The sequence below is a fragment of the Psammomys obesus genome, unplaced genomic scaffold, assembly GCF_907164565.1.
Source record: "Psammomys obesus unplaced genomic scaffold, mPsaObe1.curated_primary_1811, whole genome shotgun sequence".
Lineage (NCBI taxonomy): Eukaryota > Metazoa > Chordata > Mammalia > Rodentia > Muridae > Psammomys > Psammomys obesus.
Window position 1 is genome coordinate 220,364 of NW_026592710.1, and position 23,453 is coordinate 243,816.

The 23,453-nt window shown below is 45.8% G+C and overlaps 2 protein-coding genes across 3 annotated transcripts; one reads left to right on the plus strand and one right to left on the minus strand.

Annotated features, from left to right (window-relative positions):
* Positions 1-3,311: 3,311 nt before the first annotated feature.
* On the minus strand, positions 3,312-18,324 carry Sdf4 (stromal cell derived factor 4). 2 transcript variants are annotated; one of them, XM_055615309.1, is made up of 7 exons: positions 18,233-18,324; positions 14,700-15,023; positions 12,491-12,627; positions 11,043-11,156; positions 4,588-4,746; positions 4,212-4,387; positions 3,312-3,746 (listed from the first exon to the last, which is right to left on the minus strand). In XM_055615309.1, the coding sequence occupies exons 2-7, from the start codon at positions 15,002-15,004 to the stop codon at positions 3,570-3,572; spliced, it is 1,068 nt and encodes a 355-aa protein (XP_055471284.1). In that variant the 5' UTR covers positions 15,005-15,023; positions 18,233-18,324; the 3' UTR covers positions 3,312-3,569. The 2 variants fall into 2 exon arrangements, with proteins under 2 accessions (XP_055471284.1, XP_055471286.1); XM_055615311.1 differs by lacking the exon at positions 18,233-18,324 and adding an exon at positions 18,154-18,232.
* Positions 18,325-18,422: 98 nt separating this feature from the next.
* On the plus strand, positions 18,423-21,555 carry B3galt6 (beta-1,3-galactosyltransferase 6). The gene has a single exon (XM_055615312.1). It carries the CDS (start codon positions 18,653-18,655, stop codon positions 19,628-19,630), a length of 978 nt encoding a protein of 325 aa, XP_055471287.1. The 5' UTR covers positions 18,423-18,652; the 3' UTR covers positions 19,631-21,555.
* Positions 21,556-23,453: the final 1,898 nt, after the last annotated feature.

The following is a 23,453-nucleotide window of genomic DNA, read 5'->3' on the forward strand; positions in this document are numbered from 1 at the left end:
ATGTTTTATACCTGTGTTACTGTGTATATGACACGGGCGTGTGCAAAGTGCCATAACAAGCTGGAAAGTGCTTCGGGCCATTGGGGCACGTGAAGGGAGGTACCCAACATATGTATATGAAACATACAGAAACACAAATGCGCACAGAAGCAATTTTTTTAAGAAAAAATGTTTATTTTTAATTGTTTCTTCTTTGAGGGGGCAGGTATGTGCATGGTAAGTATAATGCCCACAGAAGTCAGAAGAGCTGGGGTTAAAGGCAGCTGTGAGCCACCGTGCTGAGTGCTAGGAACTAAGCTTAGGTCCTCTAGAATACATGCTCTTACCACTGGCCAGGGCATTACACCCCTTTAATCCCAGTATGTAGGAGACACAAGTAGGCAGCTCTGCCTAATAATCTACATAGTAAATTTCAGGACAGCCAGGATTACATAACAGACACCTTGTCTCAAAAACAAAAACATCCAAAAAGAACAGTACAAGCTTAATTACTAAGCCAGCTCTCCAGTGTCAACGGACTTTTTTCCTTCTTTTTTCAAAAAAAAAAAAAAAAATTTAAAAAATTTTTGGTAGTACTAAGAACCTAAGTTCTTTTACATGTTGGACAAGTGTTCTACCACTGAGCTATATCGACAGCACTCTTCAAGTTTTATTTTGAACAGTTTCACTAAATTGCCCAAGATGACATTTGAAATTATTCTGTAGCCTATGCTTCGATCTTTTTTCTTTTTTAAAACATTTAGTTTATTTTTAACTGTGTGTGTGATAGGGAAAATATACGCATGTGGCATAGGTGCCCTAGGAGGCCAGAGGTGTGATTCCCCTGGAGCAGGAGTTATGGGTAGTTGTAAGCTGCCTGACTGAATACTGAGAACCAAATTTGGGTTCTGGCAAATGTTTTTAACCGGTGAACCATCTTGATGACCTCGTTTCTATCTCCCAAATACATGACAGATGTGTGTCACTGGGCTCAACACAGGCTACCTTTTCTTACATAGAAACCACTGTACTGAAGAAGGAAGTGAATTAGCAGGGATTCAGTGTCCTTATCACACATTTAAACTGTGACATGGCACAATTATCAATTCCCAAATTGATTGGAAATTTACATGCTGTAGTTATGCATAATGGTGCACACCTGTAATCCCAGTTTTCAGGAGACAACGACATGATGACTGCAAATTCCAGGCTAGCCTAGGTTATAGATGGATAATCTGTTTTAAAAATAAAAAGAGAGTACAGGAATAGTCAAGCTGCAGAGTGAGGCACAGGGCTGGAGCTGGAAATCCCCCACCCAAGATCACAGGTGAAAGCAGAAGTCCCCGGTCCTCGCATGGAAACTCCTAGCCTGGAAGGTCAGGGTGAGCTAGGAAGTAGGTGGAAAACCCAGAGTGGGCCAAGGGGTTACAGGGCGTGGCCTCCCCATGCTTCTGAAGTACACTGAAGGTCCTGGAGGAGAATCCTCAGGGCATCCTGTAGAGCATTCTCCAGTCCAAGTGAGCAGGAAGGAAGGTAAAACTCACATTCAACTCATGGTCTCTCCTGAGGTCAGGCAGCTTGGAGGTACTGATGGTTCCTCCCCTCAGAACTCTGCTATTCTTGGCTGTCACATTTGGCCAAGCAGCTTAGCCTCTGAACACAGGTCAACAGAGGTACAGAGAAGCCTGGATGTGTCCTCTGTTCCTGTTCCTAGAGGCTCCCTGCAGAGGATCTCAGCAGGACAGCAGGACCTTTCTGTTGGAAGCTGCTTCCATCCAGGACCACACTGAACTGAATAGCTTTCATGATACTAGAAAGATCACTGGCAGTAGCTGGCCTTACTGTATCCACTGATCTGGTGACCTCTAAAAATTTCAGGGGAGACAACAGCTCTGAGCCCCACTCATCACTTCAGTTCCACAAAATAAGGCACCTAAGCAGCTCCCACAGACTGTTGCCCCTTGAGTACCAGGCTGGAAGTCATCAGAACCTTTGAAAGAGCAGGTGCTACTGTGCAATAGCTACCTGCCAGGTACCTAGCTGGCTTCCAGGGATGCGCTGCACCTTCATCTGGAGAAAGGGTCCTGGAGGCCATCTCAGCCGTGACACTCCAGGCCAAGGCATGAGCAAGAGCAGGATGGGGATGGTGGTCAAGTGTGATAGTCTGCTGAGAGGTCCATATTTCAGAGTAGTATGTTCTATCACTCTGGGATACCCAGAGGCTGGGACCGGCTAAGACCTTCCTGTCCACATTATCATTCTGGGTTCCGAAGTCTCATTTTTGCCTAGGAACCAGCTCAGGTGCCACCACACTCTAACAACTATGAGGATCCATGCTTCATATCCCACACCCCCAATACAACACACAGAAGTAGGGTCCTGTGGAAGAAACTGGGTCATGTAGGTATCTAGAGCAGGCCTAGAACTGATGAGGAATCAGCTGTCCTAACAAACCTAGGTGGTGGTCCCGAACACCAAAACAAACCTTCAGGCACACTAATCCTGGGACCTTGACCAGCTCAAGCTCTGATGCTGATCTTAACCTCAAAGCCCAACTTGATCCCACATAAGCTTCCCAATGCATGAAATCCCACCACTCTCTTCCATGTCTTGCCTTCAGGTCCTATTTTCACTTCTATGAGGAGAATCAATATTTATTGAAAGCTACAACCCCTTTAACCAGTGTCCACCTCAAAAGCTTCTAATGTAAGCTACCTAGCCACAATGTTTTCTTTTTTCCACCTAAAAAAGGCAATGTGTTGCTGGGCAGTGGCAATGCATGCCTTTAATCCCAGCACTTTGGAAGCATAGGTAGGTAGACCGCTAAGTTCCAGAACAGCTAGGACTACACAGAGAAACCCTGTCTGGAAAACAACAACAACAACAACATACAAAAAGAAAAAAAAGAAAAAGTGAGAAAAACGCAACTCTGTTTTAAAGTAATGATGCTGTGACAACAAACATCTGCACTTTCTCACAAGGCAGTCAGGGATCCTGCATGGTTCTGAGGTGTCTGAGGAAGATCTTACCCCAATGGCCTGCCACCCCTTACCAGAACTGTGGGGTTGATCATTTCCAGAGAAACATGATCTAATTTTATCTTAATCTTTCCTTTTTCAAGGAAATCGCAAGAGTTGCAGGATTTCCCACAGTGCAGTAAGCCCATGGTGGACCAGAGCGCCTGGTCCTGATATGTGCAGCACCCTCACCTTGAAGCAGTTCTCAGAAGCAGAGTACAGCAACTGAGAGAGATCTGGTCAAGCAAATGCAGCTCAGCTCATGACTGATACAGAAAGGCTGCCGCCTCAGACACATGCTGGAGAAGACACACAGCCTATTAAGCATATCTTTAATAAGCCTAGGCCATGCTGTGGCAGGAGCTGAGCCAGAGCATATGGACACAGCAGAAAAAGGAAGGTTCTGGGGCAGCACTTTTAGGGGCCTATGGTAGCCCACAGACACAGGGTAGATAGAATTTCTGACCCAATCCAGACCGAGTCAACCACAGGTCTCACTGGACCACAGCCTCCTTGAGGTGTGGAAAGGGTCAGACTGTATACTGGCGATCTGGCCCCAGTGGAGGGGCATGCTCAGAACTCCTCATGCACATTGCGGGCATAGTCCATTAGCTTGCTGCCAGTGAAGAACTCGCTGTACTTGAGGATCTCCTCAGGCTCCAAATGATGGTTCTGGTTCTCATCAGCAATGGCGATCATCTGTTTGGCTTCATTGAGGGCATTGTATTCGTTCATGGGGTCCATGTAGTTCTGTGAGATCCAGGCATAAGTCAATGACCCAATACCTGACAACATGTCAGTAGGGTGGCTCTGTGCCCACAGTCCCCACACCTACATGCCAGCCCAAAGATCAGTTCAGAAGTGGGGCTAGTATGTGCTCTCTCTTCTGGTCCCATACGAAAGGGACCTTAAGAATCCCTCAACAAACGACTGGGAATGTAGCTTTGTGACAGAACAGTTGTTTAGGATAAAGGCCCTGGGTTCATCCTAAGTACCAAAACAAACAAATTCCCAGATGCCTTCCACAGCCTAAGGAGTTGCTTTCTACAGGCCAATGGTTCACAGTCAAGAGGGTATTAATGGCAATGCCCACTGTCTCAGGTCATCCTGTAGGTGAGTTCCTTTCTTTTGGGATCTTACTGTAGGATTGCCCACACCCTCCAAACCCAGGGCCACTCCTGGGACACACCAGCATTCATAAGCACCGTTGCTCACCTCCAGCTCCTCCATGGTCACAATCCCGTCATGGTTGGAGTCAATCAGTTCCTCAAACTCTTTTCTCCTGTCTTTCACCCAGTTGTCATCAATGTCTTGTCCTTGCTGGTTTTCAACAGTACCCACAGGCAGGGAGATGAACTCAGACAGAGACAACTGCTTGTCACCATCCTGATCTACAGATAAACAGTTGGAGGGAGGTACTGTTTAGCTGGAGCTCTACCTAAAACTGAGCACCACTCAAGAACTTCCTCAGAAACCAAACAGGACAGGCCCACCTACCCTGGGGCTTGGAACCCTCTTCAGCAGTGTATGCTCCAAGCTCACTGGCCACCCTCAGGCCTAGAATAGTGTCAATGGTGAGGACAAGCCTTACCCAAGTCCCGAACGATCTCCTTAACCATGAACTTGAGCATGCCACGGCTGTGCTCAGGGTGAAGGAATGAAAGGAACTCGTCCTCAGTCAGCAACAGGTCTGCAGGAGGATTGTCTGCCTGATACCATCGATCTCGCAGGTTCCCAAGGACTTCCTGTGCTGCAGGAGGCACATCTGTGAATACCTGGATGCGCTAGACACTAAGGCAAGCACCCATAAGGTTCCATGAGGTTTTGCTTGAACTCAAGACGGCCATCATTTGCCAAACTCAAGACTAAGGGTGCTAGTACACCCACAAGAGCCTGGTCCTGGGAAGGGACACATAGAACCCTAAACATTGCCCAACCCACCTTTCTTGCACACTCCAAGCTGTTTATTCCTCAGCAGAAATGGAAATTTCTCTGAGACTGAGGTTGACTCACCCTTATTGACGTCTGTAGGAACAAAGGTGTCACTTTTGTTCCTCTCTACATTTTCATGTATATTATCACTCAGAGAGCATAGAATGCAGAAAAAAACGTTTCTAGAAATGACTGAGGTAGTGAGCAAAGCTTCCAAAGGACTCCACTTGTTCTTCTGAACAACTGTTGCCTATGTATCTTCTGATGTCTTCCATATTCCTCAGGCAGAAATGAATCTTTCTCTATCTGGGACTCAACGTAGTCAGTGACTAAATCCCAGTGTCCAGGCTTTCAGATTGCTCAACTCCAGGAACCTTAAGAATCTCTGTCTGCCTTCATGGCCTTACCACATTGTCCTTAGTCTGCCCATGGCTACATACTGACTGTCCCTCAGGTACCTGCTCACCACAGACCAGACCATGAGGCCTTCATGCATATTACTTCCTGGGTGAATCTGACCTGAATAACAGGACTCAATTAAAGGTGATGGGACTAGGATATGCTGGCACCAGCCTGTAGTCCCAGCTGCTTGGGAGGCTAAAGCAGGCAGATCATTTGAATGAGTCTCAAAAAGTAAAAAACAAAAAAAGAAAACAAAAAACCATGCCTTTAATCCCAAAAGCAGGTGGATGTTGGGATAATCTCTTGTGCACTGTGTAAAAATTGTTTTTGTATTATTCAAATACTGATTTCTGTAGGGGCAGAGAGTTGAGACAAAACAGGCTGGATTTTGGTATTGTTAACTGTTAATAAAGCAACACCAGTCTCAGTGTATTGTAAACATCTTTTCCATCACCTTCTCTGATTGGTTTAATAAAGAGCTGAACAGTCTATACCAGGCAGGAGAGGATAGGTGGGGCTTTCGGGCAGAGATGGGAACTCTGGAAAATCGGAGGGATTCACCAGCCAGATCCAGAGGAGAAACAGGTGCTGGTACTAGGAGCCGTAATGAGCTATGTGGTAGAATGCAGATTGGCATAAATGGGTTAATTTAAGTTAAACTAGCTAGCAGGGAACAAGCCTAAACTAAGGACAAGATTTCATATTAATAAAAAGTCTCCGTGGCATTACTTGGGTGGCTGGCAGATCAGTCCAGAGATAACTGACACCCAACAGGAGTAAGTGGACCTCTGAGTTCAAGGCCAGCCTGGTCTACAAACTGAGTCCAGGACAGCCAGAGCTACACAGAGAAACCCTGTCTCAGAATAAATAAAAAGTGATATGAGGCAGACTTCTCTGGCAAGACTTCCACCAAATGCTGAGGGAGACCCACCAGTATTACACACGGGAGATAAAAGGCATATCCCCTACCCCCAGGAGCCTACCAACTGCTCAGATCACAGAAGACCAGCAGAGGCCCTTCAGTGTGCTGATGTCAAGGATGTTTTAATGATAAATGTCCCTCATAGTCTAGCGCATTTAAACAGTAATGCTGTTTGGAGAGGGCTAGGTGAGGCCTTGTTGGGGAAAGTACATTACCAGGGTCAGGCTTTGAGTGTTTAATAGTCACACTCACTTTCAGTTCATGCTCTCAGCTTCATGCTTATAGTTCAAGATGAAAGTGCTCCTCTTCCTGTTCCTGCCACCGTTCTGTCACTGCCATTATGGACTGTAACGCTCTGGAACCTCAAGCCCAGATAAAGTCCTTTCTATACGCTGCCTTGGTCATGGTGCTTTATCATAGCAACAGAAAAGAAACTAACAGAGAAGTCCTTATCAGACGGTGGGTGTTGCTATGAAGAACCTGGCCTGCTGGTTTGGGGTAAGAATGTGGAAGATCTTGGAACTTCGGACTCAAAAAACATGTAAATATTACAAGCAGAGCTTTAAGGGTCATTAGAGTTGGAGCTTGGAAGACAGTAGTGCTAGGAGCAATGCTGACTGTAGAGGCCCAGCTCAAAAAGGCTTCAGAGGGAAACAATATTAACAACTGGACTAGAGGGCATTCTAATGATATTTTGGCAAATAATCTGGCTGTTTTTGCCACTGTCCTTTAAAATTGAACAAAGCTAAATTTAAAAGTAATGGACTAGAAGCTAATGGCTCAGTGATTAAGAACACTGACTACTCCAGAGAACCCAGGTTCAATTCCCAGTATCCACAGGGCAACACACAACATCTGTAACACCACTTCAAGGATCTGATATCTTCTTTTAGTTTCCTTGGGCACCAGATATGCATTTGGTACATATATGTAGGCAAAATAAGTACATACATGTTTACACATGGAAACAGAAATGGACTAATTTCTTTGGTGGAGATGTTAAGACTGTATAATATTTAATCTGTGGTGTGGTTATTAATGTTTACATAGATCTATAATGAAGAACAAGTTGGGAAGAAAAATACAAAATGTACAGGAAAAAAAGCATACTAAGCAGCGTATGTTATGACCAAGACATGTACTGGAAAAGCTTGTCATTTGTTAGTGTCATTGAGGAGAGCCTAATCTGCACTGAAACAAAGGGAAGGTGCCCTCAGGGTAAGAACCCACTCAGCTAAGCTTGCAACTTATAAAAGAAAAAGGCCTAAGGAATTTTCTGCTCCTAGAAAGAGAAAACAAAAACTGTTACTAATGTGGTTCAAGGGGGAACCATCCCAAGCTGGCAGCTGAACTTTGTAGCGTCAATCATGTGGTACTGGCTTGAGACGCAAAAGAGATCCAAGAGTGACAAGGTGATGGGTTCCTCCTCTACAGTCTCTCCGAAAGCTGCTGAGGCTAGGCAGCTTGTAGTAGGGAGGTCCACTGAGTGACAGTGTAAGAGTGAATGCTGGGTTGTGGTAGAGACCACAAGGCGTTAAAAATGCCAGACTTGTAGGGTATCTGCCAACAGTTGAACCTGCCCAAGACATGTATGCTACAGGCAGGAAAGCAGGAGGGACAGTGCCATCTAAGCCCTTTGGTATTAGACATAGAGGGATTTGGTGTTTGCCTTGCTGGATTTCTGTCCAGTACTGGTCCAGTATTTCCTCACTGTGACCCGCTTCCTCCCTTTTGGAATAGTAATGTATATCCTGTGCCATTATATATAATTTGCTTTTTTATTTCACAAGGCATTACAGATAGATTGCCTTGTGTTTCAGATGAGACTTTGGACTTTTACACAGTGCCTGTGTAAAGATTATGGGAGACAGAGCACCTTGCCTATAAAAACAGGATTCCTGTGAGATTACACTGACCTTGTTCAGCCCAGAAAGGAAAGTGGGGACAGACTGTCTCACATTGGGTTCTTCAATAATTTCTCTACTTTCAAGCCTCTCATCCCACCCTATAAAGGGTAATAGCTTTTCCCCTTGGCAGACCCCTCAGTTTCCCACAGGAGAGAGACTGCCTCTCATTGTGTGTGTTAATAAACACAGTATCACCTGTTGAAATTCAGACCCTCATCTTCTTCTGCCTTCTCTTTACTCTGCTTCAAAAATCTAACAATGGAGCCCTGCAGTGGTGGCGAACACCTTTAATCCCAGGCAGAGACAGGCAGATTTCTGAGTTCAAGACCAGCCTGGTCTACAGAGTGAGTTCCAGGACAGCCAGGTACATAGAGAAACCCTGTCTTGAAAAACAAAACAAATCTAACAATGGGGAGCTGGATATAGTGGTACATGCCTTTAATCTCAGTACTAGGGAGGCAGAAGAAGGTGTTCTCTGTGAGCTAAGCTACCTAGGGTATGAGAGGCCTTGCCTCAAACAAACAAATAAAGACTACAGGGACTTTTGAATTTGGACTACAAACATTTTGTACTATTGTCACAAGGGGTCCCTGAGAGCCAGGGCAACTAAAAACAAAAGTCACATGGGTCAAACAATGTCCCTGAATATACATAAACTTAAACACAGCTTTCCTGAAAACTCCTCCTTGCTTAGCAAGCCTTCCTAGAGACCTTGGAGGATACACAGAAAGGCTGCCATGTGGCTTAGTCTTTGTCAAAATGCTTATGTGAAACCTTGCTACATCCCAAGTACCCCTCCTCTCCTCCACATCCAGGGCATCTTTAGAATACCACCTTAAGTTTTTAAAAATTGTTTCAGATTTATTTTTATTATGTTATATGTATGAATGTTTTACCTAAATGTATGTGTGTGACACTTATGCACCTGGTACTCCAGGTATCAGATTTTCCTGCTACTGAAGTTACAGATGGTTGTGAGTCACCACGTGGGTGTTGGAACTGAACCAAGATCCTCTGCAAAAGCAACAATCCTCTTAACTTCTTTCCACCAGTCTTCATCACTTTAAGGTTTTTAAATAACCAATGAAATTGTAAGTTAGCATACATGAGAGATAAAGAAACAAGAATCATAACAAAAGCTATTTCACTGTGCCTGAGAACTGGGTTGGTTTTTTTTTGTTTGTTCTTTTTTAATGAACATGGTTTGTTTGAACCTATACATGCACATTAAAGCTGTTTTTCTGAAAAGGCCTTGGTGTTCTCTCTCTCTCTCTCTCTCTCTCTCTCTCTCTTTTACCAGAACCTTACAACATTATGATATGGTCATGAGACTATGGGGGCCAGGAAGTGGAATGTAGTGGCTTTGATGAGAAATGCCCCCTTACCCCTACCCCAGTATAGGCATTTAAACACAAATGATGGCACTGTTTGGGAGAAGTTTAGGAGGTAACACCTTGCTGGAGGTAAATCACTGGGATTGGGCTTTTGAGTATTTACAGTTTTGCCCAACTGAGGTTCACTCTTTATGTTTGCAGTTCAAGATGTGAGTTCTCAGCTTCCTGTTCCTGCCACCATGCTTACTGATTGCTGCCATTATGGACTCTAACCCTCTGGAACCATAACCTAAATAAAATCTTTTTAAGTTGCCTTTGGTAATGTTTTATCACAATAGAAAAGTAACTAATACACAGGCTCAAGAAGATCAGATGTGGATGAGGCTCAGGCATGAAGACCTTTGATAGTTGTCTTCGGGTTTCTATTGCTGCAATGAAACACCATGACCAAAAAGGAAGTTGGGGATGAAAGGATTTATTCCTACATCACTATTCACAGAACTCAAGCAGAGCAGGAACCTGGAGGCAGAAGCTGATAGGGAAGCTTACTGAGTTGCTCAGCCTGCTTTCTTAAAAAAAAAAAAAAACCCAGCCCAGGGATGGCACCACCCACAATGGGCTGGCTTCTCCTCCGTTAATCACTAATTGAGAAAATGCCTTGCAGCTGGATCTCATGGAGGCATTTCCTCAACTGAGGCTCCTTCCTCTCTGAGGACTCTAGCGTGAGTCAAATGGACACAAAAATCAGCCAGAATAACAGTGTAAGTTCTAAACACCTCTTAATAAGTCCTGATGGCAGAATGAGCTTCACAAAGACACCCCAGGCTCAAGACACAGGACAGACATCAAAGCAAAACGTGTCTGGAAAGGTGTGAAGTGCCACTCTATAGGCCCTGGCCTCTCCTGGGGTTAGCTGCACAGACAGGCCGAGATGGCAGAGCACTATGTGCACGTCTGCCGAGAACTGGACACAATGCGACAGGCCGATGAGTCACTTATGGGTAACAACAGGGCACCACAGTCCTGACCCTCCACAGAGCCAGACCAGGGCTGTGAATGAGTCACCCGCTACAGCCAAGGAATGAGGGGAGAAGGGTCTAGGACCGGAGACCATGTAGGTCCTTTAGTTATGCTATACAAACCAGCTCCAGACTTTCCTTCCTAACAACTGCCCCTCAGGGCTTTCTATTCCTCCCAGTTCTGAGTCCTGTTCCATATCCCAAAGACCAGCATGTCAACGTTACCTCCAAACCAGACTGTCCATGGCTCCACCTGGAAGTGACATCACTCTTGAGGTCCCAGGGCACTGCTGAATGTTGTGGATGTCACTATTCAGCTCAAGTGACTCAAGATCTTGACAAAGGGTGCTGCTCCCTAGTAGAGGAGCTAGTAAAGAGCTCTCTTGCTGGATCCAGGTCCTCCCTGCCTATACTTTAAAGCACCAGATCCCAAGTCTCAAGCCAAGACAGAGCTAGCCCTCCACTCTTAGCCAGCCCACCCTATGGAAGCACAGCAACCTGATATCCAGCTGCTGGTACCCAGCACTCACTCTCCTCATCCACTTTGAGCTCCTCATGGTTTCTGATGGCGTCAGCAATCTCTTTCTCACTGTGGCCTTTGCTTGCCAAAAACTTCATTTTATATTCATCCCAGGACACACGGCCTGAAAAGAGATCATGATCCTGTCACAACACTTAGCAGAGAAGGTCATGAAAAAGACAGTTATTTTAGGATATCTGCTAGAAATCCTTGGGCCACAGACAGCCACAGGGCAGAGGGTATAAACTCCTCTGTGCTGGCTGCCTAGTACTAGGGGAGGCTGAGGATATCCAGATTTGCCACAGTCGAATCCAGAGGCAGAGCAACTAGTACCCAGCCCACAGCTTTGACCATACCCTGTACCAATTTCCTCAACAGTAGAGTCAGCTGGGACTTTTATCCCTTGGGGTTGAGAGATACTAGCTGGCAGTATATAATGGGAGAACACCAAGGGAAACCCAATTTTTTTTTTTTTTTTTTTTTTTTTTTTGGCTTTTGAAGACAAGATTTCTCTGTGTTGGCTATCCTGGACTCACTTTGTAGACCAGGCTTGCCTTAACTCAAAAAGATTCACCTGCCTCTGCCTCCCAAGTGCTGGGATTACAGGAGTGAGCCTCTGCATCCGGCTGGAACCCCAAACATCATTTAAGAGCTACTGGGTTTTTTTGGTGTGTTGAGAAATGATCTCAGTATGTAGCCCAGGCTGGCCCTGACTGCTTAGATTCTTGTTCAGTCTCCTGAGCACTGAGATTGCCAATGTGGATCTAGTATTACTTTCTTTTTTTTTTTTTTTTTTTTTTTGGTTTTTTGAAACAGGGTTTCTTGGCTCTCCAGAAACATACTTTGCAGACCAAGATGGCCTGGAATTCAGAGATCCATCTGCCTCTGCCTCTCTGCAAATGCTGGGATAAAGGCATGGGCCTCCACTGCCCAGCCTAGTACTACTTTTCAACTAAAATACCTGGGTCACAGCTGGGAAGATGGTTTCCAGGTAAAGCATTTACCATGCAAGCATGCAGACCAGAATTTGAATCCCCAACATCTATGTAAAAGCTGGTAGATGTGGAGGTCCATCTATAATCCCAGACTGAAAGCAGAGACTGAAAGCAGAATCTCTGGCACAAGCTAGTTAGACTAATGAAATCAAGGGAGCTTTGGACTCAAAATGCCAAATGTTAATCCTAGCCTCCACAGGTATGTGCACACGTGTGCCCACCCACACACATGGATTTTTTTTTTAATCATTTATGTCAGTGTGGTACTTGCTGTGTCCTTTAGTTTCAACAAATGCACAGCCAGCATCAGAAACTAACACATGTGCCTTAAGAACCCCTACCCCTATGGTGTCCTCTTCCACTCTTCTGTCCCTTGGCCTGAGGACATTGGTCAGGTCCTACCTGGAGTATCCTGCCTGACTTCACCCATTTCACCTAGCTCTGCCAATTGGGCCCACTGTACCATCACCATCAGGGTCTACAGCCCTGAAGTGTAGTTTGTTTTCCTTGACAGCCTCCTGGAAGTGCTCTGCTGTTTTCTCCATGATCCAGTGCTGCATCTCCTTAGCGCTGATCCTCCGGTCCATGTTCACATCTACCCTACAAGCAGGCAAACCACAAGCATCAGACGGGCTCTAGGACCCTCAACAGAAAGGCAAATGTTTCTGGTTTCAGGAATTACACAGATAGCCGTGAATCTACCACAAATAGCAACACACTCCATTTGGAATTGTTACAGAAAATCCAGTGACTGGGGGCATACTAGGGGCCACCAGGGAGGACCAGAGACTATAAGGAAGATTGTATGGGAGCAGTTAAGTCAGAAGCTGCCATCTGAAGACAGAATAGATCATAGACTCTCTCCCACTTGAGGTACAATGGGCAAAATCATAATCCTTCATTTATTTATCTACTTGTCTATTTGGTTTTTTGAGACAGGGTTTCTCCATGTAGCCCTGGCTGTCCAGGAACTCATGCTGTAGAGTAAGTTGGCCTTGACCTCAGAGACCCACCTGCCTCTGCCTCCTGAGTGCTAGCATTAAAGGCATACCTAGCTCATAACCCTTCTGATCACAGCACAGTTTACATACATCAGCTATACCACACAAAAACTTTCACATGCAACAAAGGAATAGCAAAGTCCCTTTCGAAACCTAACATTTTGTCCAAGAATAGAACCAAGGTCTTAGTGACAAAGATCCTGGGACTTGGGGATAGATAACAGGAACCCTTAAACACAGTAGAATGTCAGAAGAAAGAATATGCATCAGGACTAGTAAATGGCCCAGTGAGAAAAGGCCCTTGCCACCAAGCCTGACAATCTAAGTTTTATGCCAAGTACTGACATGGTAGAAGAAGAGAACTAAAAGTATGCTTCTTTTTTTTTTTTTTTTTTTTTCTGGGCTTCCTTACTATTTCTCTAAAGCCTCTTACCTCTCTGTTACGTGGCTGGCCGTCTGCTGCAAATGTGGTGAACTTCCATGCCAGTATCTCAAATAGCATGTTTTGTTTTTTTTTTTCTTTCTCTCTAGAATGTTCCTCTTCAGGGTTAAGGTAAGGCAACTGCTGAGATTTACAGCTTGCCTTCCCTGAGTTAATTTTCTTTTAAACTCTAATAAAATTGCCCTTGAGTAAATATAAAACTTAATAAGGAAAAAAAAAGGCAGATATGGTTGCAAAAACTTTTATCCTAGCACTGAGAAAGCAGAGGAGGAGCCAGATGTGACCAGGCTTGGTGGTGCATACCTGTCATCTCAGCGTTCTGGGAGGCAGAGGCAGGTGGATCTCTGTGAGTTGGAGGCCAGCCTGGTCTACAAAGTGAGTCCAGGACAGCAAAGGCCACACAGAAAAACCCTGTCTCGAAAAACAAAACAAAACAAACAACAACAAAGAGCCAGGTGTGATGGTGCACAATTTTAATCCCAGGATTTGACCAGCCTGATCTACATAGTGAGTTCCAGGATAGCCAGAGCTATATAATAGAGAGATCCTGTTTCAAAAAAACACAAATCAAGCAAGCAGACAAGCAGAAGGATCACTGTGAGTCCACGGCAAGCCAGGGCTACAAAGTGAGATCTTACCTTAGAAAAAAAGGAAGGGAGGGAGGGAGGAAAGAAGGGAGGAAGGGAGGGAGGAAGAGAGGAAGGGTGGAATTATAACCTGCTGTGACCACTCCACTTTCCACTTTGGCCTGACTTTATGCTTTCAACTGATAAAGCCTATAGTTGGAACAGTGATGCCCAAAGTCCTTGAGAGGTGAGGGTGGGGGCAGAAGTCTATCCTGAGGTCTTCCTGGCTATGAGGGCCTACATATAGCTGAGCAGCCCAGCTTCGGCCCTCCAAGTCCTATCAAAGTATAAGGTACTAGAGCAGTGGCTCTCAACCTTAATGCTGATACCCTTTAATACAGTTCCTTATGTTGTGGAACATAAAATTATTTTCGTTGCTACTTTATAGCTGTAATTTTGTTACTGTTCTGAATCATAATGTGAACATCTGTGTTTTCCAATGGTCTTAAGCCATCTCTGTAAAAGAATCATTAATCCCCAAAGAGTTCACGACCCATAGGTTGAGAACTGCTGTGCTAGAAGAACAGTTTATGGTAACTGGATTATCACCTCAAATCCTATATCCCTTGGCATGCATTTGCAGGAAACACACAAGACACCTACTTGGAAAAGATGACCATCAGCTTCCTCCGGCTTCTCTGTGGCTCTGAGTCCTCCTCAAACCCATCCATGTCCTTTCCCAGGAAAACCTCCTGGTGGAAGTCTTTGTTGAGGTGCCCATCCATTTCCAGCTTCACCCCATTCAAATGGTCTGGTGGTATAATTTCATTTTCCTCCCTGTTGGTTGCTCTTTCCCGAGTGGATGAGTGGTTGGCAGGTCTAGCAGATGCATCCATCAGAAGCACAAGGCCCAAGAACCAGAGCCCATGAGCAGCCAGACCACAGAGGGAAGTCTGCCTGGATGTCATTGCCACCAGCCAGGGACTCCTGCAAGGTGTGAACCAGGAGCTGGAGTCAGAGGCGGCAGTAAGGAAGAAAGGGAAATCACAGCTCAAAATAGAGCCCTGAATACTACAAAGGTTCTGGGTTACTAGCACTGCCAAGAAAGGTGAAGGCTGATGGCAGCCTCCAGAACTTGACAGTCTACAAAGAAGACAGACCAGGCCAGGTGGTGGTGGCACTTGCCTTTAATCCCAGCACTCAGGGTGGGTAAATGTCTGAGTTCCAGGACAGCCTGGTTTACAGACAGAGTTTAAGGACAGCCATGGCTACACAGAGAAATAAAGTCTCAGGAGGAAAAAAAAAAAAAAAAAAAAGACAGACCACCACAGGTAAGTGGAATCCAGCAAATGCTTCACTAAAAACATTTATTTTATAACATGATTTAATAATCAATCAGGGTATGGTAGCGTTCAGCTTTAATCCCAGCACACAGAAGGATCTCTATGAGTTCCTCCAAACATAGATGGATCTCTATGAGTTCTTTGGGCTCCAGTAAGATCCTGCCTCAAAAAGCAAACAAAATTTACATATACAGGGCTGGCTATGGCTCAGTAAAACATTTGTCTGGCATGCTCAACTCTTGGAGGGTTGATTCCCAGCACCATAGGAAAAAGACAAAGGGGGGAAGACAACAAATAATGTTTTACTTTTTAAAAGAAACTGAAGGAACACATTTGGCCAGACTGAAGTCCCAGCTCAAAGCTGTCACCAGTTATAGGTGCTCATCTATCCAGCACCCTAACCCCACAGAACAACAGTATAGCCTGCCAGCAATACAGCAAATCTGACCCTGTCCCTCCCTGATCAGTATTACAGGGTTTACCATACGGCTATGGTCACTCACGATCCAGATCCCAACTTTAACACTGAGCTCTGTGACCTTGGTTAAGTCATCTGACCTTTGTGGTGTGCTTCTCACTAAGTGGCCCCTACTTCCCACCTCAGAATTTTGTGTGGACTGGGACCTATGTACACTGTGTGTTGAATAAGTGAAAACTGCAGTCACCAGCCAGACTTGCACCAACCATATACATCTACACTTGTGCCTGCACCGACATGTCTGCACTCAAGCTCACCACGAACACTGGGAAACCTGAAGTGCCCAGGAAGTCTACTTGTGCACAGGACATGGAACACAATTACTTCTTCCCCAAATCCATCTTCCTGCCAATGTGCAAGACTTCCAGGAGCAGTCTTGTCCCACCTTTGTGTGACAGCTGTCTCCCCTCGAAAGGACCCTCTGACTTAACTTCTTTATCCCAATATTGCCGAGCTACTAGAATCTAAGACACCCAACCAATGCTGTCTCCAGAGACACTAAATACTGGAAGTTCTGTGGCAGGATTTTGATCCCATTGTGAACCCCAAAATTGAGAGCTAGAGAACTAAAGCCAGAGCTTAAACACTTCTGCTTCTACACCTGTCTCAAATACCCTTCAACTCAAAGTCCCTCTACTCTTTAATCCCTTGTCAGATGGTTTCTTGCTCCTACTCTTGACCTAGGGTTAATTTATTAAATCCTTCATATAGAAAGTTCTTGGATTAAAGGTGTGTGCTAGAGCCGAACTATACTGTAATCACCTGTTTACAATAAACAGAGTTATTGGATTAGAGCTGTGTGATAGCGCTCAACCACACCAAACAAGAAACAGGGTTTTATAGTTACAATTTTGGGGTTCACAATGGGATCAAATATCCTGTGACAAAATACTACTCAAAAGCATAGTGTAAATTAGCCATTAGAACAGTACTCAAAGCATGCCCTAGGAAGTATATCCTACCAAGAGCCCAGAGCTAAAGGAGTCTGTTGTCACTCAGACAACACAAAAAGAAATAGTGTGATTTCATCAGAATTGTAAGGATGGCAGAGAAGTACAAGTATTCCCCAGCCACCCTGTGGGTGCCTGAAACCTGAAACCTCAGGTGAACTAACTCCTGGGGGGACTGTTTATTCCTATAGGTAGGTACAGCAAAGTTCAATTTATAGATTATGCTTAACAACTAATCATAAAATAGAGCAGCTGTCACTTAGTTTGACAAATTTAATGTCATTTGACTGCTGTTGATGGCAGTTCAAGGGGTCATTGTCACCTCCACTAGAAATGTTACCGGCTTTCCTGCTGACTGCCTGTTGGGAACTGATTTGTGTGTAGGAGCTACACACAAATAGACAGCTGGGGAATACTTGTACTTCTCTGCCATCCTTACAATTCTGATGAATTCACAATATTTCTTTTTGTTTGCTTACTTGCTTTTTTGTTTTGAGGCAGGATCTCATTATATAGCCTTACTTGGCCAAGAGCTTGCCAAGTAGACCAGGCTGGCCTTTAAAGTACGTCAATTACAGACTAGTTCAAGGCCAGCTTCATCTAAATAGGAAGTTCAGGCCAATCTGGGCTACATGAAACCCTGCCTCAAAACTAACAATAACAACAAAAGGAAAAGATAAAGAAAAAAAAAAAAAAAAAAAAGAAAGAAGAAAAAAAAAAACCATCACAATATAAAAAACAACATAGTCTAAGACAGTTCAAAAGTGGTTAGGGGGCTGGTGACTCTGCCCAGTAGTAGAGCATTTGCCCAGCATTTGTAAGGTGCTGGATTCGCTCTCCTCCGGCAACACAAAAATGAGAACGTAAATACCGGGCAGTGGTGGTGGACACCTTTGATCCTAGCACTTGAGAGAATGGGCAAGCGGTTCTCTGTGAGTTCGAGGCCAGCTTAGTCTAGGACAGCCAGGGCTACACAGGAAAACCCCGTCTCAAAAAAAAAAAAAAAAAAGTAAATAAAAATAAACAAGATCTGTCATTCTGTCATTTTAGGAAGTACGAAGTACAGCCAAAGAAAACTGTCTCAAAGCCGGGCAAGTATGAAGGTCTTACACAGGCCTTCAATTTCCAACTCGTATTACTAGAACTCATGGCGCACATTTTACCGAAGAGGAAACAGAGGCAGAGATGCTGGGCCACAAGCTGAGGTCACAACGCCAGCCGGTAGTAGAGCCCCGAGCCTCAGTCCCCCCCCTCCCCCCGGCAGAGTAAGTTCCGGAAGCAGCAGCCGAGCAATAGGGCGGGCGCACTCTTAAAAGGGCGGTCCGCGGGGTCACTCGGGCTCTGACCTAGTGCGTCGCAAACGGTGAGCGAGTGGCTTCCCGAGCCTGCCCCTCGCAAAGCGACTTCAGGGACTCCCTCACTCACCCCCGGCTTTCTGATGCGCCGGGTCTGAGGAGCGCAGCTGAGCACCCACGAAGTCGTACGCGGACCTCGGCTCAGGCCGCCGCCATCTTTCTTCCGGGAAAGGGAGAGTATGTCAGCTGAGAACCGTGAGAACTGGCAGGGACTCAGGCATGAACGTCGGTGGCGCCATCTTTCTTATGGGCGGAAGCAACCTCCGAGAAATCACCAATAAAAATGGCACGTAAGCTCACGTGTCGCTTGTTCTTGTTCTAGCCCTCACCTTCAAAGGCGCCCTGGACGTCAGATTCCCGAGAGTCTAAACGCCCAGCCCCCGGGTGTCCTTCCACGACTACCAGGCCTATTCCGCTACGCGGGTCGGCCAGTCGCGCAGGCGCCTTCAGGCCTTCGCGCCTGCGTACTCGGTGACCTCCCGCCCGCACCATGAAGGTGCTTCGGCGCGCTTGGCGGAGCCGGGTGGTGCTGGGCCTTGGTGGCCTGGCGTTTTGCAGCACCACGCTCTTGTACTTGGCGCACTGCGCTTCTGAGAGCGAGACGCACGCCGCCGGCGGAGCCGCTCGACCCCGCGCTAAGGCCTTTCTGGCAGTACTAGTGGCCAGTGCGCCCCGCGCGATCGAGCGCCGCACCGCGGTGCGCAACACGTGGCTGGCACGGGGGAGTCGCGGCGGCCCCACGGACGTGTGGGCGCGCTTCGCTGTGGGCACAAGCGGCCTAAGCTCAGAGGAGCGGCGCGCTCTCGAGCTTGAGCAGGCACAGCACGGGGACCTGCTGCTGCTGTCCGCCTTGCGCGATGCCTACGAGAACCTCACGGCCAAGGTCCTGGCCATGCTGACCTGGCTGGATGAGCGCGTGGACTTTGAATTCGTGCTCAAGGCAGATGACGACTCCTTTGCGCGCCTGGACGCTCTGCTGGCGGAGCTACGTGCACGTGAGCCTGCACGCCGCCGACGCCTCTACTGGGGCTTCTTTTCTGGGCGTGGGCGCGTCAAGCCCGGAGGTCGCTGGCGAGAAGCCGCCTGGCAACTCTGTGACTACTACCTGCCCTACGCTCTGGGCGGTGGGTATGTCCTCTCCGCGGACCTGGTGCATTACCTGCGCCTCAGCCGGGAATACCTGCGCTTGTGGCACAGTGAAGACGTGTCGCTGGGCACCTGGCTAGCACCAGTGGATGTGCAACGGGAGCACGACCCACGCTTTGACACGGAGTACAAATCTCGAGGCTGCAGCAATCAGTACTTGGTAACACACAAACAGAGCCCGGAGGACATGCTGGAGAAGCATCAGACGCTGCTGCGTGGGGGCCAGTTGTGCAAGCACGAGGTGCAGTTGCGCCTCTCCTATGTTTATGACTGGTCAGCGCCACCCTCCCAGTGTTGCCAGCGTAAGGAGGGCATTCCCTGATGTCATTCCAGCTGCTGTGGCCTCTCCAAAAACAGGCCAAGCCGCTTGAACAATCTGGCCAGTTATCTGATCTAAGCCTGGGCTATCCAATTACTGTTGAGGCCAGTCGCGCCGCGTGTGCTCATTATTAGTGGTCTTGTGTAAGGCCTGTGTAAGGGCATCTGGTTATGAGTTTGGAAGTTGCATCTACACCCTACCCCCCCCCCCCCCCCCACACACACACACACATTCCCTGGCCGCTGTAGTGCCACCTATGAGCCGTCTGGGCTTGAGGGCAGAGCCCGCTGAGCTTATAGTGCTCTCATTCTGCCCCCACTTGGATTCTGTTGCTCACTGCTCGTGTTGAATGTTCTGCATAGACGCACCTGCAGAGCATGTTGAATTCATTTGTATATTACTATCAAAATGTTATTTGCCAAAATTGTCATTGTATCGTTTGGACAAAGTTCCATTCTGTTGTGTCTCCTGTTTTCTGTTGTGTACAAGTCTGAGATTTGACTTGATTTCCAAGTCAGCTAGCTTAGATAATATTTTTTGTCTCTGTGGCTAGAGTTTGGTAAATGTAATTCAGTTTTCTTGGAACCTATTTATAAAGATTGTAAGCTTGTGTAGATAAGAATTGACAGAGGCAGGAAAATCTCTGGGTTCAAGGCCAGCCTGGTCTACAGAGTGAATCCAGGACAACCAGGACTACACAGAGAAACCCTGTCTCAAAAAAAAAAAAAAAAAAAAAAAAAAAGGTGAGAGTGCAAGTCTTAATTATTTTTTAAACTATTTATAAAAAATACTTGTATCAGAACTTGTATCTGTGGATTAATCTGTCAACAACCTGAGTGACCAACCCCACTGCTGGGTGTCTTTAAAACTTAGAAGAATGTGTCACTGTCCATTTCTCTTTCAGGTTTACACATAAGCCAGTCCCTTTGTTTTGTTTTAGACTTTACTTTTAAAGCTTTTCAGTTAAAGCTTTTCAGAGAGCACGAACCTATGGACTATAAGGCACTTGGCAGTTAGAATGTCCACACAAAGTTTGTCTTTCAAAATGGTTTATTCACACAAACATTACTTACAATATCATGCTAATATATAAAAAAGTTAAACAGATGTTTCACAAAGCTGGGAATAGTTGGGCAGAAGTGCTGCTGCAGGGTTCCACTGGAAATTTCAGAAGGGTGCAGGTTTGACCACTGCCCACTGTGAAATCCTTCAATTGTGGTAGATTGGGAAGAGGTCCAGGAAGTCCTTGAGAGTGTAAGGCAATGGCTAGCACTGACAGGGGTGCTTAAGTGGGCCAATCAACAGTGCCAGGAGTTCAGAGGTCTCTGAGGCTAGGTCTACAAAGAGTCTAAAGTCCTTGATACTAACACAGAGGCTGTAGAAACCTGGCACAGAACATTGGCAGTACAATCCTAGAGACCACCCTCAAAGTTTTCACTTTTGTATTTGGACTGCCATATCAGTGCCACCTTGGGGTTAGTTCATTAGCATATCAAGGCCTGTCCTGGGCTAGGCTCATATTTGAGCTGCCAATGGGAAGCTTCTGAGGCTAGTAGCAAACTCAAGCTTGAGTTACACAACATAATTTTTAAGCTATGTTCAATATAAGTTTCCAGAAAGATTCCCGTTGTGCTGGAGAGATGGCTCAAATGTTAAGAGCACTGGCTGCTCTTCTAAAGGTCATGAGTTCGATTCCCAGCAACCACATGGTGGCTCACAACCGTCTATAATGAGATCTGGGTCTCTTTTCTGTTGGGCAGGTGTACATGCAGGCAGAACACTGTATACATGATAAATAAATAAATCTTTAAAAAAAAAAAAGATTACCTGTTTTTCAGTGAACTTCTAGGAATCCAAACCTGAGTTGAGACTTCCCAAATTCTCTCTTAAGGAAATAGTATTTGCTACCTAGCACTCCAACCACAAAAACTGTAACAATATTACATACCCCCTTTTAATGTAAATATATATATATGTATTAAGGGTATATTTATAAAAATAGAATAATGTTGCTCCAGGATAAGTGTCTGAGTTAGCCTTGCTGGTCCCATTTGTGGTACTGTGGATGGGGAGAGATGCATCAACTCACCTTTAAGTTTTCAGTCTATACACGAGCATGTTTGGATTCTTCCTTTTCCTTTCTTCTGTTTCCCCCACCCCTTTTGTTAAGCCATGTCCAATTGGGTTATTTTCTTTAAAGTAGAAGATTCAGGCCTGGAATGTAAAGTCCTGCATCTGAGAGAAGGGTGTGTCAATGACTGCGAATCTCCTGTCTTCATAATATCAGATTATGTCTTCTGGGCTCCTGAAGATGAACTGCCCTGTGTGTATGTGGTTCCTAGCTAGGAGTTTGTAAGATCCAGTGGGGCTGAAAGGGACTGCCCTCACAGGACTGCTGGCTTTCTAGGGACGTTATTGATAGCAAGACCAGGGTTCAAACCAATCATTTTCACCTGGGATGTTTCACCTAAACCTTGGAATTGCATGAGGAATGTATGGTCTCTGCCCTTCAGAATGAGCTTGAATAGACTGAACAACATGGAGGACCATGTGGCTATAGACAGCCAGAACTCAAGCCAAGGACTCCAGATAACTGCACAGAAAACAGCACAGGTGTCAAAATACCTCTAGTAGGAAATCTGTTGTCGTAAATTTAAAAAAAAAAAGAGAGAGAGAGAGAGAGAGAGAGTGTGTGTGTGTATTGGCCTATATCATGTTTATTATTAACCCTAAGATTATCACAGCAGTATTATTTAACCCAATATCACAAATAATAAGACACAGACACCTGCTAGATTTTGTAATTGCCTTATTTACCTTGGAACAGGTAGGTGTTTCACGTATACTGGCTCAATAGCCTCACCATGTCCCAGCTCCATCCAATGCCATCCACCTTAATTCTCCTCATTTGGTCCACCTTCCATCCACAATCCCATGGTACTTGCTTGTATTCTTCATCTGGGCCTTTTTGTGCTGTTATTGGAGTCTTTCCCCTCAGTCCACATGGTTTCTTTGTTTTTCTCCCACACTAATCCATAGTGGTGTCCTTCCTCTCTTCCCATCCAAGGAGTGAAAGGTTTGATCTCAGTGGCAGTCTTATATCCCAGGAAGCTAAAGGGGGCAGGGTCTGAATCCTCTCATTAGCAACTGTAAGGCCAAGGCTCTCAAGATCTAAGACTAATATTTTTAGTAGGTTCAAAAGGGGATCCTTGGGGGGATGTGCAAGTAGCAACTCATTCGTATAATGGACAACCAGGCAATAATGGACAACCAGGCAATGAGGCTATACTCTTGCTGTGGCCAAGGAAACAAATCATTGGCAGATGGAGGGGCTGTTTTTCATGCTCTGGGGGAGAACCGTCCATTGATATCTCTGAGTGGGCACATTATGATTGGGTTCCCACACCATGAATGTGAAGTAGGGCTGTCCACAGTAGCCAGGGGGGTGGAAGAGAAGCAATCCTAATGTCCATGATAGCTAAGTAGCGGTGAACAGGGATGGGCCTGGATGTGGAAGGCCAGTTTGGGAAGAGCCCATCTTAAGCATATGTTTGTTAATTTGTCTAAGACTGAAGGAATCTATATTTACCTGAATTCTTAATAACAAAACTAGGGGAATTGTGTGGACTGTAAGATGGCTCGGCACGGCTAAATAAAAGTTGTTCCTACATGAGAATGGAAAGTTTGGTTCCAGTATAGGCCACTGTTCAACTCAGTTGGAGTCTGAAGTGTCCCATTGGAGAGGCATAGGTTGGAATGTGGAAGAACAGAGGCCCTTAGGATTGGGGGTGTGAAGCCTTGGGTTGGGGAAGAGGGTGTGGAGAAC

What these genes read in the sequence shown, in the direction of transcription:
- Sdf4 (XM_055615309.1), bottom strand. Translation starts at nt 15,004, where the DNA reads ATGACATCCAGGCAGACTTCCCTCTGTGGTCTGGCTGCTCATGGGCTC. An exon ending in TGTAGACCCTGATGGTGATG is followed by an intron (nt 11,157 to 12,490) that starts GTACAGTGGGCC and finishes ATCTCTTTTCAG; the next exon opens with GCCGTGTGTCCTGGGATGAA. An exon ending in TGACCATGGAGGAGCTGGAG is followed by an intron (nt 3,747 to 4,211) that starts GTGAGCAACGGT and finishes TGGATCTCACAG; the next exon opens with AACTACATGGACCCCATGAA.
- B3galt6 (XM_055615312.1), top strand. Translation starts at nt 18,653, where the DNA reads ATGAAGGTGCTTCGGCGCGCTTGGCGGAGCCGGGTGGTGCTGGGCCTT.